The 19,122-nt window shown below is 44.3% G+C and overlaps 1 protein-coding gene across 1 annotated transcript in view; it reads right to left on the minus strand.

The window, feature by feature from the left end:
* Positions 1-5,361, minus strand: part of LOC116360005 (decreased expression in renal and prostate cancer protein) — a 57,309-nt gene extending 51,948 nt beyond the window's left edge. The window contains exon 1 of the mRNA XM_031814409.1: positions 4,963-5,361. Within this exon, the coding sequence (XP_031670269.1) occupies positions 4,963-5,017 (55 nt within the window). The 5' untranslated portion in view covers positions 5,018-5,361. The remainder of the gene's footprint in view (positions 1-4,962) is intronic.
* Between the last annotated feature and the right edge of the window lie 13,761 nt (positions 5,362-19,122).

The following is a 19,122-nucleotide window of genomic DNA, read 5'->3' on the forward strand; positions in this document are numbered from 1 at the left end:
CCACAACTACAGAGTGATGTGTATTAGCCCACAACTACAGAGTGATGTGTATTAGCCCACAACTACAGAGTGATGTGTATTAGCCCACTAACACAACTACAGCGTGATGTCTATTAGCCAATAACACAACTACAGAGTGATGTGTATTAGCCCACAACTACAGAGTGATGTGTATTAGCCCACTAACACAACTACAGAGTGATGTGTATTAGCCCACAACTACAAAGTGATGTGTATTAGCCCACTAACACAACTACAGAGTGATGTGTATTAGCCCACTAACACAACTACAGAGTGATGTGTATTAGCCCACAACTACAGAATGATGTGTATTAGCCCACTAACACAACTACAGAGTGATGTCTATTAGCCAATAACACAACTACAGAGTGATGTGTATTAGCCCACAACTACAGAGTGATGTGTATTAGCCCACTAACGCAACTACAGAGTGATGTGTATTAGCCCACAACACAACTACAGAGTGATGTGTATTAGCCCACAACACAACTACAGAGTGATGTGTATTAGCCCACTAACACAACTACAGAGTGATGTGTATTAGCCCACTAATACAACTACAGAGTGATGTGTATTAGCCCACAACTACAGCGTGATGTGTATTAGCCCACAACTACAGAGTGATGTGTATTAGCCCACTAACACAACTACAGAGTGATGTGTATTAGCCCACAACACAACTACAGAGTGATGTGTATTAGCCCACAACACAAATACAGAGTGATGTGTATTAGCCAATAATACAACTACAGAGTGATGTGTATTAGCCCACAACTACAGAGTGATGTGTATTAGCCCACAACACAACTACAGAGTGATGTGTATTAGCCCACAACACAACTACAGAGTGATGTGTATTAGCCCACAACTACAGAGTGATGTGTATTAGCCCACTAACACAACTACAGAGTGATGTGTATTAGCCCACTAATACAACTACAGAGTGATGTGTATTAGCCCACAACACAACTACAGAGTGATGTGTATTAGCCCACAACTACAGAGTGATGTGTATTAGCCCACTAACACAACTACAGAGTGATGTGTATTAGCCCACTAATACAACTACAGAGCGATGTGTATTAGCCCACTAACACAACTACAGAGTGATGTGTATTAGCCCACTAACACAACTACAGAGTGATGTGTATTAGCCCACAACACAACCACAGAGTGATGTGTATTAGCCCACAACACAACTACAGAGTGATGTGTATTAGCCAATAATACAACTACAGAGTGATGTGTATTAGCCCACAACTACAGAGTGATGTGTATTAGCCCACTAACACAACTACAGAGTGATGTGTATTAGCCCACTATCACAACTACAGAGTGATGTGTATTAGCCCACTAACACAACTACAGAGTGATGTGTATTAGCCCACAACTACAGAGTGATGTGTATTAGCCCACTAACACAACTACAGAGTGATGTGTATTAGCCCACAACTACAAAGTGATGTGTATTAGCCCACTAACACAACTACAGAGTGATGTGTATTAGCCCACTAACACAACTACAGAGTGATGTGTATTAGCCCACAACTACAGAGTGATGTGTATTAGCCCACTAACACAACTACAGAGTGATGTCTATTAGCCAATAACACAACTACAGAGTGATGTGTATTAGCCCACAACTACAGAGTGATGTGTATTAGCCCACTAACGCAACTACAGAGTGATGTGTATTAGCCCACAACACAACTACAGAGTGATGTGTATTAGCCCACAACACAACTACAGAGTGATGTGTATTAGCCCACTAACACAACTACAGAGTGATGTGTATTAGCCCACTAATACAACTACAGAGTGATGTGTATTAGCCCACAACTACAGAGTGATGTGTATTAGCCCACAACTACAGAGTGATGTGTATTAGCCCACTAACACAACTACAGAGTGATGTGTATTAGCCCACAAACACAACTACAGAGTGATGTGTATTAGCCCACAACTACAGAGTGATGTGTATTAGCCCACAACTACAGAGTGATGTGTATTAGCCCACAACTACAGAGTGATGTGTATTAGCCCACTAACACAACTACAGCGTGATGTCTATTAGCCAATAACACAACTACAGAGTGATGTGTATTAGCCCACAACTACAGAGTGATGTGTATTAGCCCACTAACACAACTACAGAGTGATGTGTATTAGCCCACAACTACAAAGTGATGTGTATTAGCCCACTAACACAACTACAGAGTGATGTGTATTAGCCCACTAACACAACTACAGAGTGATGTGTATTAGCCCACAACTACAGAGTGATGTGTATTAGCCCACTAACACAACTACAGAGTGATGTCTATTAGCCAATAACACAACTACAGAGTGATGTGTATTAGCCCACAACTACAGAGTGATGTGTATTAGCCCACTAACGCAACTACAGGGTGATGTGTATTAGCCCACAACACAACTACAGAGTGATGTGTATTAGCCCACAACACAACTACAGAGTGATGTGTATTAGCCCACTAACACAACTACAGAGTGATGTGTATTAGCCCACTAATACAACTACAGAGTGATGTGTATTAGCCCACAACTACAGAGTGATGTGTATTAGCCCACAACTACAGAGTGATGTGTATTAGCCCACTAACACAACTACAGAGTGATGTGTATTAGCCCACAACACAACTACAGAGTGATGTGTATTAGCCCACAACACAAATACAGAGTGATGTGTATTAGCCAATAATACAACTACAGAGTGATGTGTATTAGCCCACAACTACAGAGTGATGTGTATTAGCCCACAACACAACTACAGAGTGATGTGTATTAGCCCACAACACAACTACAGAGTGATGTGTATTAGCCCACAACTACAGAGTGATGTGTATTAGCCCACTAACACAACTACAGAGTGATGTGTATTAGCCCACAACTACAGAGTGATGTGTATTAGCCCACTAACACAACTACAGAGTGATGTGTATTAGCCCACTAACACAACTACAGAGTGATGTGTATTAGCCCACAACACAACTACAGAGTGATGTGTATTAGCCCACAACACAAATACAGAGTGATGTGTATTAGCCAATAATACAACTACAGAGTGATGTGTATTAGCCCACAACTACAGAGTGATGTGTATTAGCCCACAACACAACTACAGAGTGATGTGTATTAGCCCACAACACAACTACAGAGTGATGTGTATTAGCCCACAACTACAGAGTGATGTGTATTAGCCCACTAACACAACTACAGAGTGATGTGTATTAGCCCACTAATACAACTACAGAGTGATGTGTATTAGCCCACAACACAACTACAGAGTGATGTGTATTAGCCCACAACTACAGAGTGATGTGTATTAGCCCACTAACACAACTACAGAGTGATGTGTATTAGCCCACTAATACAACTACAGAGCGATGTGTATTAGCCCACTAACACAACTACAGAGTGATGTGTATTAGCCCACTAACACAACTACAGAGTGATGTGTATTAGCCCACAACACAACCACAGAGTGATGTGTATTAGCCCACAACACAACTACAGAGTGATGTGTATTGCCCACAACACAACTACAGAGTGATGTGTATTAGCCCACAACTACAGAGTGATGTGTATTAGCCCACAACTACAGAGTGATGTGTATTAGCCCACAACTACAGAGTGATGTGTATTAGCCCACTAACACAACTACAGAGTGATGTGTATTAGCCCACAACTACAGAGTGATGTGTATTAGCCCACAACTACAGAGTGATGTGTATTAGCCCACAACTACAGAGTGATGTGTATTAGCCCACTAACACAACTACAGAGTGATGTGTATTAGCCCACTAACACAACTACAGAGTGATGTGTATTAGCCCACAAACACAACTACAGAGTGATGTGTATTAGCCCACAAACACAACTACAGAGTGATGTGTATTAACCCACAACTACAGAGCAGACACATATGGGGTGCAGTGCAGTGCAGTGCATATTTGTGTCATGATCTATATATCTATCTCCTGTGCCAGAGAGCAGACCTATTAGAGTGGGGTCTTGTTGATCAGGGGGTTTAGTAGGTCTGGGCTCTTACCGTGTCAGGAGCACCACTACTCCTCCTCTAAACTAAGTGAGTTGGGGAGTTTATGTTAGCTTTATTTAACTAGACAAGTCAGTTAAGAACAGATTCTTATTTGCAATGACAGCCTTTGAACAGTGGGTTTAACTTCCTTTTTCAGGAAGAATAACTGATTTTTTTTATCTGGTCAGCTCGGAGATTCGACCCAGCAACCTTTTAGTTACTGACCCAACGCTCTAACCACTAGGATACCTACTGCCCCAAGTGGTTCAACTCGTCATTAAACTACATGTTGAAGTAGCTTGGTGGTAGTTGAACTCAATTCTAATCTAGCTCGTGTTTTCAGTAGTCAATTACTGTTTTGCCACGTAGTGGTGTAACTAACTATTAGAACTACAAACTACTTTAAAAAATATATATTATAAAATAAAATATAGGCAAAAAGTAGGCAATAAATCCCTTTATTTTTCTGCATCTCAGATCTGCCTAATTCTGACTTGAAAAAGAGTATTTGCGTTAGCTAGGTAAAGTGTTTTCAGAGTAGCTTCGCCGACACCGCTGAGTTGACATAACCTGTCTCTATACCTGCTGAGACTTCCTGTACCGTCTGATTATTACGCACTAATCACACACTACACTGACTCTGATTCTGCCGGAGGGAGGAAAACATATGAGAAAACTGCATTTCCTCTCTATGACGCTTTCCCAAAGCCAAAGCACGTTGCCCCCCCCCTAAAATGCAGTGTAAAAATCAGAGTGCTTTTGAAGTAGCCTACAGGTTAACATCAATGCATCCCATTCACTTCAGACGACGTTTTATGTTGATTCAACCGCTTTATGTTTTGAACGTGTATTAGTGTAGGTGGGACAGACAGAGAGGCGCTTACCTTCGAAGTCTGATAAGATCCCCTCCAGGTGGTCGTTGACGGAGATATGGGACATCCTGACTGTCCTTATCAACTCTTCCGGGGTTCACTGCAGCTCGATATAACGGGCTAAAAAAAATATCAAATAATTATCGTTTGTATTCAAATAAAAACGTTATTCCTTCCAAAGAAAATCCACTCGCATAACAGAAGAAAACAAACGGATCCACCGTCTTGGAATTGAACTCCGCGGGTCTTGCAACCAAAAAGTTGCGTTTTTTTTCTTCTGAAATCGGCTCACATCGGAGAGCGAGCGCACAACTGTTTGCTTCAGCATATGCCTCCTGCCTCCGTCCGTCCGTCTGTCTGTGTCAGGAGAGGGTTTGAGCGGGTCTCCGGCGATGCGCCTCCCCTCTGGTCTCCCCTGCGAGTGGAGCCCTGCCCCCTGTAGCCTGCCCTACCCTGGATGTAGGGATGGATTGAGGGATAGGGAGAGAGGAAGAAGAGGGGCGGACCTCCGTCCTTCATCTAGCCCCTAGACATTGTAGGCAACACCTGGAATGGGGAGTCAGTAAAATGTCAGTAAAATGTCTCGTCCTGGCTGCCTTCATTCACTTTCCCCGACGGGCGACTGTGTTCTAGTGATGCGGCGCGTTGGCTCATAACCCCACCGTTATATCCACGGGGCGAGCAGGTTGAGGGTCATGGAATATTGTGTGGATGAAGGGCGGGAGGGTTGAATAAAGAGAAAACAATACCGTGAAAAATACAGAAATGTATAATTATTGTGCAATTCATATATATATATATAGAGAGAGAATTCATATATATATATATATAGAGAGAGAGAGAATTCATATATATATATATAGAGAGAGAGAGAGAGAATTCATATATATATATATAGAGAGAGAGAGATTACATTGAGGTTTTCTTTTGTTATTTTAGGCTATCTGGCATTACTGCATAAACCTAAACTGCATAAGCCTAAACATGCCAATCGCCAAATGCTTTTGGGAATGGGCAGAACAAGTTATTAACGTCGATCCACGGAGGCAAAAAGGACAACTTCGAAGTCTAATTCAATAAGAGAAAAGCTGCGACACGGAGAGTTGAAAATAAAGAGAAGGCCAAAGAAATGAATGTTTGGTAAAGATTTGTTCAAGTGGTAGAAGAGGATGATAGCAGTGCTATGATAGCAGATATGTTATGTGTGATGATTGAGGCGCTGTACTAATTCAACAGTCACTAGACTGGGACTTCAAATAGGTTTATGGCACGTGAAGAGAACTTTAGCCTACTGTTCAGATGGGTTAAATGGAAACTGAAATCTGAGAGCGTCAGAGCAGCAGGTCTTTAGCCTACTGTTCAGGTCTCACTCAGATCATGATGCGCCTTTTGATTTATGGTGCTCCGAGAGGTCAGAACACGATAAAACGGCTGGAATTTACAAACGGACAATCTGGCAATGATCTGCATTTACGAATGACCCAGAGCGCACTCTGACACCATTTACAAACGGACAATCTGGCAATGATCTGCATTTACGAATGACCCAGAGCGCACTCTGACACCATTTACAAACGGACAATCTGGCAATGATCTGCATTTACGAATGACCCAGAGCGCACTCTGACACCATTTACAAACGGACAATCTGACAATGATCTGCATTTACGAATGACCCAGAGCGCACTCTGACACCATTTACATACGGACAATCTGACAATGATCTGCATTTACGAATGACCCAGAGCGCACTCTGACACCATTTACAAACGCACCCAAAGTCGGCTAGTTTGCCAGCTACTTCCAGACACAAATCAGAGAACACCTCACTCGGACCATTTGACTTGCCTGAGCAGAGCTGATTAAGCTGTTTTCATGTTATGCAGAGCGTTGGTGACTGTAACTGTGCTGTTGACAACAACTGAATTACTTTATTTTGCAGGCCGTTTACTGACACCGGTCATATTCAGCCGGTGTTAAGTGTTAATAGTAAATTCATCAGTCATTCTGCTCTCTGGCACACTCTGACATTGGAATAGATAGTCAGAGCGAAATTACGAATGCACCCTTTGAAGGTGAATTTGTGCTGCCTCAGCTCAGCCAATCAGAAAACCTGCCTGACCATCTTGGTTGGGGGGTCGGTAGTTACTTACTGGTCAGCCAAATGCTCAGCATAGATTATTATGGCAACAGAGAAATGGCTCAAGTTATTTCTGTAAATATATATTACTAATATTATTTTTTTAAATTTAAAATCCTACCCCAATCAATGATGGTCCTTGCCTTCTGGCGGTTGCCAGAATTCCCATATAGCCAATCCACCCAAGCCTCCAGGGTCAATCAACAGGTTGGCATGACCCCTAAGAGAGATTTGGTTGCGGGTCCTCCACACCAAGAGGGCAACATTATTTTGTGATCCCCCTCTTGACGGAGGAGAGAAAAATGTCAGTTTGACATTTTACACAATTTGCCATGCGGTGGATTTTGTTGTTGTTTAAATTGTAAATATTTTTAGATTTTTTTACCCCTTTTTTCTCCCCAATTTTATGGCGTCCAATTGGTAGTCTTTTATCGTCGCTGCAACTCCTGTACGGACTAGGGAGAGGAGAAGGTCGAGAGCCTGGACTCGGGAGAGGAGAAGGTCGAGAGCCTGGACTCTGGAGAGGAGAAGGTCGAGAGCCTGGACTCAGGAGAGGAGAAGGTCGAGAGCCGTGGACTCGGGAGAGGAGAAGGTCAAGAGCCCTGGACTCTGGAGAGGAGAAGGTCGAGAGCCTGGACTCGGGAGAGGATAAGGTCAAGAGCCGTGGACTTAGGAGAGGAGAAGATCTAGAGCCTGGACTCTGGAGAGGAGAAGGTCGAGAGCCTGGACTCGGGAGAGGAGAAGGTCAAGAGCCGTGGACTCGGGAGAGGAGAAGGTCCAGAGCCGTGGACTCGGGAGAGGAGAAGGTCGAGAGCCGTGGACTCGGGAGAGGAGAAGGTCGAGAGCCTGGACTCGGGAGAGGAGAAGGTCGAGAGCCTGGACTCAGGAGAGGAGAAGGTCGAGAGCCTGGACTCGGGAGAGGAGAAGGTCGAGAGCCGTGGACTCGGGAGAGGAGAAGGTCGAGAGCCGTGGACTCGGGAGAGGAGAAGGTCGAGAGCCGTGCGTCTTCCAAAACACAACCCAACCAAGCCGCACTTCTTCTAGACACAATGCCTACTTAACCCGGCCGCACCAATGTGTAGGAGGAAACACTGTACACCTTGCAACCATGTCAGCGTGCACTGCGCCCAGCCCGCCACAGGAGTCGCTAGTGCGCGATGGGACTAGAACATCCCTGCCGGCCAAACCCTCCCCTAACCCGGGACGACGCTGGGCCATTTGTGCGCATCAAACACACTTACATATTGCATCAAACACACTTACATATTGCATCAAACACACTTACATATAGCATCAAACACACTTACTGTACACTGTTTTAACTGGTTTCCTCACGGTTACAGACGACTGTATTCTTCAGTTACAACACGTTTATAGTGTCCTCCTTCCATTACACACAGGTGTTTTGAACATGCTGGACCCCACGGGACTGGGGAAGTCATGGCTTCAAACTGAACACATGATCACTGGACCACATGGGACTGAGGAAGTCATGGCTTCAAACTGAACACATGATCACTGGACCACATGGGACTGAGGAAGTCATGGCTTCAAACTGAACACATGATCACTGGACTGAGGAAGTCATGGATTCAAACTGAACACATGATCACTGGACCACATGGGACTGAGGAAGTCATGGATTCAAACTGAACACATGATCACTGGACCACATGGGACTGAGGAAGTCATGGATTCAAACTGAACACATGATCACTGGACTGGGGAAGTCATGGCTTCAAACTGAACACACGCAGGAAGGCAAACACGCACACACAGACATTCCCTGTGCCAACTTTTAATGAACAGTCCTAAATCCCTGAACCACATTCGACACTCCACTCCAGACCCTCTCACCTAACCCCATACACACACACACACACACACACACACACACACACACACACACACACACACACACACACACACACAGAGAGAGATCTCTAAGAGCATGAAAAGTCTCAGTGACATTAATCCACATCTATAATGAGGCCCTCCAGACCCCTCTGTCCCAAGAGCCCCTGATGTGGGTTGAGTGTGTTTGGGATGTGGGAGATGTGGGTCATAGGGTCTATGGGAATTCAGTCACATGGCCTCTTTTTCTCTCTCTCTCTCGCTCTCTCTCACTCTCTCTCTCTCTGTCCCCCCCTCTCGCTCTCTCTCTCTCGGGTCTCTCTCTCGCTCTCGCTCTCTCGCCCTCGATCTCTCTCTCTCTCTCTCTCTCTCTCTCTCTCTCTCGCCCTCGCTCTCTCTCTCTCTCTCTCTCTCTCTCTCTCTCTCTCTCTCTCTCTCTCTCTCTCTCTCTCTCTCTCTCTCTCTCTCCTCTCCTCTCTCTCTCTCTCTCTCTCTCTTCTCTCTCTCTCTCTCTCACTCTCTCTCTCTCTCTCTCTCTCTTCTCTCTCTCTCTCTCTCTCTCTCTCTCGCTCTCTCGCCCTCGCTCTCTCTTCTCTCGCTCTCTCTCTCTCTCTCTCTCTCTCTCTCTCTCTCTCTCTCTCTCTCTCTCGCTCTCTCTCTCTCTCTCTCTCTCGCCCGCTCTCTCGCTCTCTCATCTCTCTCTCACTCTCTCTCTCTCTCTTCTCTCTCTCTCTCTCTCTCTCTCTCTCTCTCTCTCTCTCTCTCACTCTCTCTCTCTACTCTCTCTCTCTCTCTCTCTCTCTCTCTCTCTCACTCTCTCTCTCTCTCTCTCTCTCTCTCTCTCTCTCTCTCTCTCTCTCTCTCGCTCTCTCGCTCTCGCTCTCTCTCTCTCTCTCTCTCTCTCTCTCTCTCTCTCTCTCTCTCTCTCTCTCTCTCTCTCACCCTCTCTCTCTCTCTCTCCCTCTCTCTCTCCTCTCTCTCTATCTCTCTCTCTCTCTCTCTCTCTCTCTCTCTCTCTCTCTCTCTCTCTCTCTCTCTCTCTCTCTCTCTCTCTCTCCTCTCTCTCTCTCTCTCCTCTCTCTCTCTCTCTCACTCTCTCTCTCTCTCTCTCTCTCTCTCTCTCTCTCTCTCTCTCTCTCTCTCTCTCTCTCTCTCTCTCTCTCTCTCTCTCTCTCTCTCTCTCTCTCTCTCTCTCGCCTCTCTCTCTCTCTCTCTCCTCTCTCTCTCTCTCTCTCTCGCCCTCGCTCTCTCTCTCTCTCTCTCTCTCTCTCTCTCTCTCTCTCTCACTCTCTCTCGCCCTCGCTACTCTCTCTCCTCTCTCTCTCTTCTCTCTCTCTCTCTCTCTTCTCTCTCTCTCTCTCTCTCGCTCTCTCGCTCTCTCTCTCTCTCTCTCTCTCTCTCGTCTCTCCTCATCTCTCTCGTATCCTCTCTCGCTCTCTCGCTCTCTCGCTCTCTCGCTCTCTCTCTCTCTCTCTCTGTCCCCCTGGGCAGTTTCCTGTGAATGATATATAAATATCTGTTGATATCTGTTGACGGTGTCTGTCTGTCTGTCTCCATATCCAAAGCAACTTAAGTTACTATATTCACTAGTATTCTCAGGCCCAGTACTCTATGGCTATTCATTATCTCCTCTGGACTGTACTATCTCTTCAGGACTGTTACTATCTCTTCAGGACTTGTTAGTATCTCCTCAGGACTGTTACTATTTCCTCAGGACTGTACTATCTCCTCAGGATGTTACTATCTCTTCAGGACGTTACTATCTCTTCAGGACTGTTAATTATATCTCCTCAGGACTGTTAATAATATCTCCTCAGGACTGTTAGTATCTCTTCAGGACTGTACTATCTCTTCTAGGACTGTTAGTATATCCTCAGGACTGTCACTATCTCCTCAGGACTGTTACTATCTCCTCAGGACTGTTACTATCTCCTCAGGACTGTTACTATCTCTTCAGGACTGTTAATATCCCCTCGGGACTGTTACTATCTCCTCAGGACTGTTACTATCTCCTCAGGACTGTTAATAATATCTCCTCAGGACTGTTATTAGCTCCTAAGTGTTGTCAGGCTCAGTCCTCTATTGGCTATTCACTATCTCCTCAGGAGTGTCACTATCTCCTCAGGACTGTCACTATCTCCTCAGTGTTGTCAGGCTCAGTCCTCTATTGGCTATTCACTATCTCCTCAGGACTGTTATTAGGTCCTCAGTGTTAAGTGTGTTAGCTAAGTGTCCAGACATGTCTCTATAACACAATCTAATGTAAGGCCCAAGGAGGGAGTAGTTTAAATCAACACATTCCTTACTACTAGTAGTAAGGAGGAGAGAACACACACACACACACACACACACACACACACACACACACACACACACACACACACACACACACACACACACACACACACACACACACACACACACACTCACACTCACACTCACACAGCATGCTCTCTTCAGATAGTGTTTTAGTAGCAGTCACATATGTCCTGAGAGGACTGGCTTACTTCCACAGTGCTCTCAGTGCCCAGTCTCAGTGTATGTGTGGACCACAGTGCTCTCAGGGCCCAGTCTCAGTGTATGTGTGGACCACAGTGCTCTCAGGGCCCAGTCTCAGTGTATATGTTGACCACAGTGCTCTCAGGGCCCAGTCTCAGTGTATGTGTTGACCACAGTGCTCTCAGGGCCCAGTCTCAGTGTATGTGTGGACCACAGTGCTCTCAGGGCCCAGTCTCAGCATATGTGTGGACCACAGTGCTCTCAGGGCCCAGTCTCAGTGTATGTGTGGACCACAGTGCTCTCAGGGCCCAGTCTCAGTGTATGTGTGGACCACAGTGCTCTCAGGGCCCAGTCTCAGTGTATGTGTGGACCACAGTGCTCTCAGGGCCCAGTCTCAGTGTATGTGTGGACCACAGTGCTCTCAGGGCCCAGTCTCAGTGTATGTGTGGACCACAGTGCTCTCAGGGCCCAGTCTCAGTGTATGTGTGGACCACAGTGCTCTCAGGGCCCAGTCTCAGTGTATGTGTGGACCACAGTGCTCTGTCTGTCTGTCTGTCTGTCTGTCTGTCTGCGTGTGTGTGTCTGTCTGTCTGTCTGTCTGTCTGTCTGTCTGCGTGTGTCTGCGTCAGTGTGTGTGTGTGTGTCTGTCTGTCTGTCTGTCTGTGTCAGTGTGTGTGTCTGTCTGTCTGTCTGTCTGTCTGTGTCAGTGTGTGTGTGTCTGTCTGTCTGTCTGTCTGTCTGTGTAAGAGTTTTTAATTACCACTAGATTTACCATCAAGCAATACACCTCTCGAAACACACCCCTCACACACACAAACGACCTCACCCAACCCCTCCCTAAATCTCACCCTCCTTCTTTCCCCCATCCCTCCCTCCCTACATCCCCCTCTCTCCCCTCAGCAATAGAGGACAATTAACCAGCCCCCTCCTGCAGGTTAGGTCAGGCTGGCTGGACAATAGATGACATTTAACCTCCGACCTCTCCTCACCTGCCTCTGGGTCTTGGGTTGCTAAGGGTCTCTCAGCCAGGTATGTGTGTGTATTTGTGTGTGTGGTATACAACCCTTTGAGAGGCTGAGCTGACCCTCTCCACTCTAATTTGGATCTTAGAGAGCTCAGGAGTAGGCTAGTTAACACACCTGAAGATAAACCATACAGAACCCCCCCAGGTTTAGTAGTCCTTAACTAAAGGCAGGTGGGGACAGGTAGTCTAGTGGTTACAGCATTGGGCCAGTAACTGAAAGGTTGCTAGATCGAATCCCTGAGCTGACAAGGTAAAAACCTGTCTATATTTCCCTCAGATTACACAGATCCACTTTTGATAAACTCCCATATCTACTGGGTGAAATTCCACAGTGTGCCATCACAGCAGCAAGATGTGTGACCTGTTGCCACACGAAAAGGTCAACCAGTGAAGAACAAACACCATTGTAAATACAACCCATATTTATGCTTATTTATTTTCCCTTGTGTACTTTAACCATTTGTACATTGTTACAACACTGTAAATATACATAATATGACATTTGTAATGTCTATACTTTTGAAACTTCTGTGAGTGTAATGTTTACTGTTAATTTGTATTATTTATTTCACTTTTGTTTATTATCTACAGTACTTCACTTGCTTTGGCAATATGTTTCCCATGCCAATAAATCCCTTAAATTGAATTGAGAGCGAGAGAGCAGAAAGAGAGACAGAGAGAGAGAGACAGAAAGAGAGAGCCCTCTGTTCTGTGTAGCGTGTCACCAGAGACTCTTGTTGCTATGGGTGATGGAAGAGGATAACCAGCCCTCTGTTCTGTGTAGCGTGTCTCCAGAGACTCTTGTTGCTATGGGTGATGAAGAGAATAACCAGCCCTCTGTTCTGTGTAGCGTGTCTCCAGAGACTCTTGTTGCTATGGGTGATAGAAGAGGATAACCAGCCCTCTGTTCTGTGTAGCGTGTCTCCAGAGACTCTTGTTGCTATGGGTGATGGAAGAGGATAACCAGCCCTCTGTTCTGTGTAGCGTGTCTCCAGAGACTCTTGTTGCTATGGGTGATGGAAGAGGATAACCAGCCCTCTGCTCTGTGTAGCGTGTCTCCAGAGACTCTTGTTGCTATGGGTGATAGAAGAGGATAACCAGCCCTCTGCTCTGTGTAGCGTGTCTCCAGAGACTCTTGTTGCTATGGGTGATAGAAGAGGATAACCAGCCCTCTGTTCTGTGTAGCGTGTCTCCAGAGACTCTTGTTGCTATGGGTGATGGAAGAGGATTACCAGCCCTCTGTTCTGTGTAGCGTGTCTCCAGAGACTCTTGTTGCTATGGGTGATGGAAGAGGATAACCAGCCCTCTGTTCTGTGTAGCGTGTCTCCAGAGACTCTTGTTGCTATGGGTGATGGAAGAGGATAACCAGCCCTCTGTTCTGTGTAGCGTGTCTCCAGAGACTCTTGTTGCTATGGGTGATGAAGAGGATAACCAGCCCTCTGCTCTGTGTAGCGTCACCAGAGACTCTTGTTGCTATGGGTGATGGAAGAGGATAACCAGCCCTCTGTTCTGTGTAGCGTGTCTCCAGAGACTCTTGTTGCTATGGGTGATGAAGAGGATAACCAGCCCTCTGTTCTGTGTAGCGTGTCTCCAGAGACTCTTGTTGCTATGGGTGATGAAGAGGATAACCAGCCCTCTGTTCTGTGTAGCGTGTCTCCAGAGACTCTCAGAGCTGATTCTGCTTTATCCACTCAACCTGTGGAGAGAAAGATGGAGAGGGGGAGAGAGAGAGTGGGGGAGAGAGAGACAGAGAGAGAGAGAGAGAGAGAGAGAGAGAGAAAGAAAACCACTGGTCTCCCCCGCCCTCCCCCTGAGGTCCTGCATATCCCAGGATCATTCAAACGGAACTAAACTGGGGTGGGGCCCTCCTACACCCTCCACTGGAGGCTTGTACAGAGCCCAGGGGCTGGGGCAGGGGTCAAATCATCTGGACAAAAATGTCTGGGGGTCAAACACCTCATGTCTTAAAAGGAGCTGAGCCAGGACAAAATGTAGCTTTGCATCCTAAATGGTACTCTACTATTCCCAATATAGTGCACTACTTTAGACCAGAGCTCTATGACACCCTATTCCCTATATAGTGCACTACTTTAGACCAGAGCCCTATGGCAACCTATTCCCTATATAGTGCACTACTTTAGTCCAGAGCCCTATGGTAACCTATTCCCTATATAGTGCACTACTTTAGTCCGGGGACCTATGGTACCCTATTCCCTATATAGTGCACTACTTTTGACCAGGCACCTATGGTAAAACGTAGGGCACTATGTAGGGAATAGGGTCCCATTTGGAATGAAGCCCAGAACTAAGTAGAGTCAAATACTCCAAAAGCGCATGAATTGGATTGGCATGTTGTGAACCATTCAAGTGGAATGAACTGACATGTTGTGAACCATTCAAGTGGAATGAACTGACATGTTGTGAACCATTCAAGTGGAATGAACTGATATGTTGTGAACCATTCAAGTGGAATGAACTGATATGTTGTGAACCATTCAAGTGGAATGAACTGACATGTTGTGAACCATTCAAGTGGAATGAACTCATATGTTGTGAACCATTCAAGTGGAATGTACTGACATGTTGTGAACCATTTCAAGTGGAATGAACTGACATGTTGTGAACCATTCAAGTGGAATGAACTGATATGTTGTGAACCATTCAAGTGGAATGAACTGACATGTTGTGAACCATTCAAGTGGAATGAACTGACATGTTGTGAACCATTCAAGTGGAATGAACTGACATGTTGTTGAACCATTCAAGTGGAATGAACTGACATGTTGTGAACCATTCAAGTGGAATGAACTGATATGTTGTGAACCATTCAAGTGGAATGAACTGGCATGTTGTGAACCCATTCAAGTGGAATGAACTGACATGTTGTGAACCATTCAAGTGGAATGAACTGATATGTTGTGAACCATTCAAGTGGAATGAACTGACATGTTGTGAACCATTCAAGTGGAATGAACTGACATGTTGTGAACCATTCAAGTGGAATGAACTGACATGTTGTGAACCATTCAAGTGGAATGAACTGGCATGTTGTGAACCATTCAAGTGGAATGAACTGACATGTTGTGAACCATTCAAGTGGAATGAACTGATATGTTGTGAACCATTCAGTGGAAATGAACTGACATGTTGTGAACCATTCAAGTGGAATGAACTGACATGTTGTGAACCATTCAAGTGGAATGAACTGACATGTTGTGAACCATTCAAGTGGAATGAACTGACATGTTGTGAACCATTCAAGTGGAATGAACTGACATGTTGTGAACCATTCAAGTGGAATGAACTGGCATGTTGTGAACCATTCAAGTGGAATGAACTGACATGTTGTGAACCATTCAAGTGGAATGAACTGACATGTTGTGAACCATTCAAGTGGAATGAACTGACATGTTGTGAACCATTCAAGTGGAATGAACTGACATGTTGTGAACCATTCAAGTGGAATGAACTGACATGTTGTGAACCATTCAAGTGGAATGAACTGATATGTTGTGAACCATTCAAGTGGAATGAACTGATATGTTGTGAACCATTCAAGTGGAATGAACTGACATGTTGTGAACCATTCAAGTGGAATGAACTGACATGTTGTGAACCATTCAAGTGGAATGAACTGACATGTTGTGAACCATTCAAGTGGAATGAACTGACATGTTGTGAACCATTCAAGTGGAATGAACTGACATGTTGTGAACCATTCAAGTGGAATGAACTGACATGTTGTGAACCATTCAAGTGGAATGAACTGACATGTTGTGAACCATTCAAGTGGAATGAACTGACATGTTGTGAACCATTCAAGTGGAATGAACTGACATGTTGTGAACCATTCAAGTGGAATGAACTGACATGTTGTGAACCATTCAAGTGGAATGAACTGACATGTTGTGAACCATTCAAGTGGAATGAACTGACATGTTGTGAACCATTCAAGTGGAATGAACTGATATGTTGTGAACCATTCAAGTGGAATGAACTGACATGTTGTGAACCATTCAAGTGGAATGAACTGACATGTTGTGAACCATTCAAGTGGAATGAACTGATATGTTGTGAACCATTCAAGTGGAATGAACTGACATGTTGTGAACCATTCAAGTGGAATGAACTGACATGTTGTGAACCATTCAAGTGGAATGAACTGATATGTTGTGAACCATTCAAGTGGAATGAACTGACATGTTGTGAACCATTCAAGTGGAATGAACTGACATGTTGTGAACCATTCAAGTGGAATGAACTGACATGTTGTGAACCATTCAAGTGGAATGAACTGACATGTTGTGAACCATTCAAGTGGAATGAACTGATATGTTGTGAACCATTCAAGTGGAATGAACTGACATGTTGTGAACCATTCAAGTGGAATGAACTGACATGTTGTGAACCATTCAAGTGGAATGAACTGACATGTTGTGAACCATTCAAGTGGAATGAACTGATATGTTGTGAACCATTCAAGTGGAATGAACTGACATGTTGTGAACCATTCAAGTGGAATGAACTGACATGTTGTGAACCATTCAAGTGGAATGAACTGATATGTTGTGAACCATTCAAGTGGAATGAACTGACATGTTGTGAACCATTCAAGTGGAATGAACTGACATGTTGTGAACCATTCAAGTGGAATGAACTGATATGTTGTGAACCATTCAAGTGGAATGAACTGATATGTTGTGAACCATTCAAGTGGAATGAACTGACATGTTGTGAACCATTCAAGTGGAATGAACTGACATGTTGTGAACCATTCAAGTGGAATGAACTGACATGTTGTGAACCATTCAAGTGGAATGAACTGACATGTTGTGAACCATTCAAGTGGAATGAACTGATATGTTGTGAACCATTCAAGTGGAATGAACTGATATGTTGTGAACCATTCAAGTGGAATGAACTGACATGTTGTGAACCATTCAAGTGGAATGAACTGACATGTTGTGAACCATTCAAGTGGAATGAACTGACATGTTGTGAACCATTCAAGTGGAATGAACTGATATGTTGTGAACCATTCAAGTGGAATGAACTGACATGTTGTGAACCATTCAAGTGGAATGAACTGACATGTTGTGAACCATTCAAGTGGAATGAACTGACATGTTGTGAACCATTCAAGTGGAATGAACTGACATGTTGTGAACCATTCAAGTGGAATGAACTGATATGTTGTGAACCATTCAAGTGGAATGAACTGACATGTTGTGAACCATTCAAGTGGAATGAACTGACATGTTGTGAACCATTCAAGTGGAATGAACTGACATGTTGTGAACCATTCAAGTGGAATGAACTGACATGTTGTGAACCATTCAAGTGGAATGAACTGATATGTTGTGAACCATTCAAGTGGAATGAACTGGCATGTTGTGAACCATTCAAGTGGAATGAACTGACATGTTGTGAACCATTCAAGTGGAATGAACTGATATGTTGTGAACCATTCAAGTGGAATGAACTGACATGTTGTGAACCATTCAAGTGGAATGAACTGACATGTTGTGAACCATTCAAGTGGAATGAACTGATATGTTGTGAACCATTCAAGTGGAATGAACTGACATGTTGTGAACCATTCAAGTGGAATGAACTGACATGTTGTGAACCATTCAAGTGGAATGAACTGACATGTTGTGAACCATTCAAGTGGAATGAACTGACATGTTGTGAACCATTCAAGTGGAATGAACTGACATGTTGTGAACCATTCAAGTGGAATGAACTGACATGTTGTGAACCATTCAAGTGGAATGAACTGACATGTTGTGAACCATTCAAGTGGAATGAACTGACATGTTGTGAACCATTCAAGTGGAATGAACTGACATGTTGTGAACCATTCAAGTGGAATGAACTGATATGTTGTGAACCATTCAAGTGGAATGAACTGACATGTTGTGAACCATTCAAGTGGAATGAACTGACATGTTGTGAACCATTCAAGTGGAATGAACTGATATGTTGTGAACCATTCAAGTGGAATGAACTGACATGTTGTGAACCATTCAAGTGGAATGAACTGACATGTTGTGAACCATTCAAGTGGAATGAACTGACATGTTGTGAACCATTCAAGTGGAATGAACTGACATGTTGTGAACCATTCAAGTGGAATGAACTGACATGTTGTGAACCATTCAAGTGGAATGAACTGACATGTTGTGAACCATTCAAGTGGAATGAACTGACATGTTGTGAACCATTCAAGTGGAATGAACTGACATGTTGTGAACCATTCAAGTGGAATGAACTGATATGTTGTGAACCATTCAAGTGGAATGAACTGACATGTTGTGAACCATTCAAGTGGAATGAACTGACATGTTGTGAACCATTCAAGTGGAATGAACTGACATGTTGTGAACCATTCAAGTGGAATGAACTGACATGTTGTGAACCATTCAAGTGGAATGAACTGATATGTTGTGAACCATTCAAGTGGAATGAACTGACATGTTGTGAACCATTCAAGTGGAATGAACTGACATGTTGTGAACCATTCAAGTGGAATGAACTGATATGTTGTGAACCATTCAAGTGGAATGAACTGACATGTTGTGAACCATTCAAGTGGAATGAACTGACATGTTGTGAACCATTCAAGTGGAATGAACTGACATGTTGTGAACCA

The sequence above is a fragment of the Oncorhynchus kisutch genome, unplaced genomic scaffold, assembly GCF_002021735.2.
Source record: "Oncorhynchus kisutch isolate 150728-3 unplaced genomic scaffold, Okis_V2 Okis06b-Okis10b_hom, whole genome shotgun sequence".
NCBI classification, from domain to species: domain Eukaryota; kingdom Metazoa; phylum Chordata; class Actinopteri; order Salmoniformes; family Salmonidae; genus Oncorhynchus; species Oncorhynchus kisutch.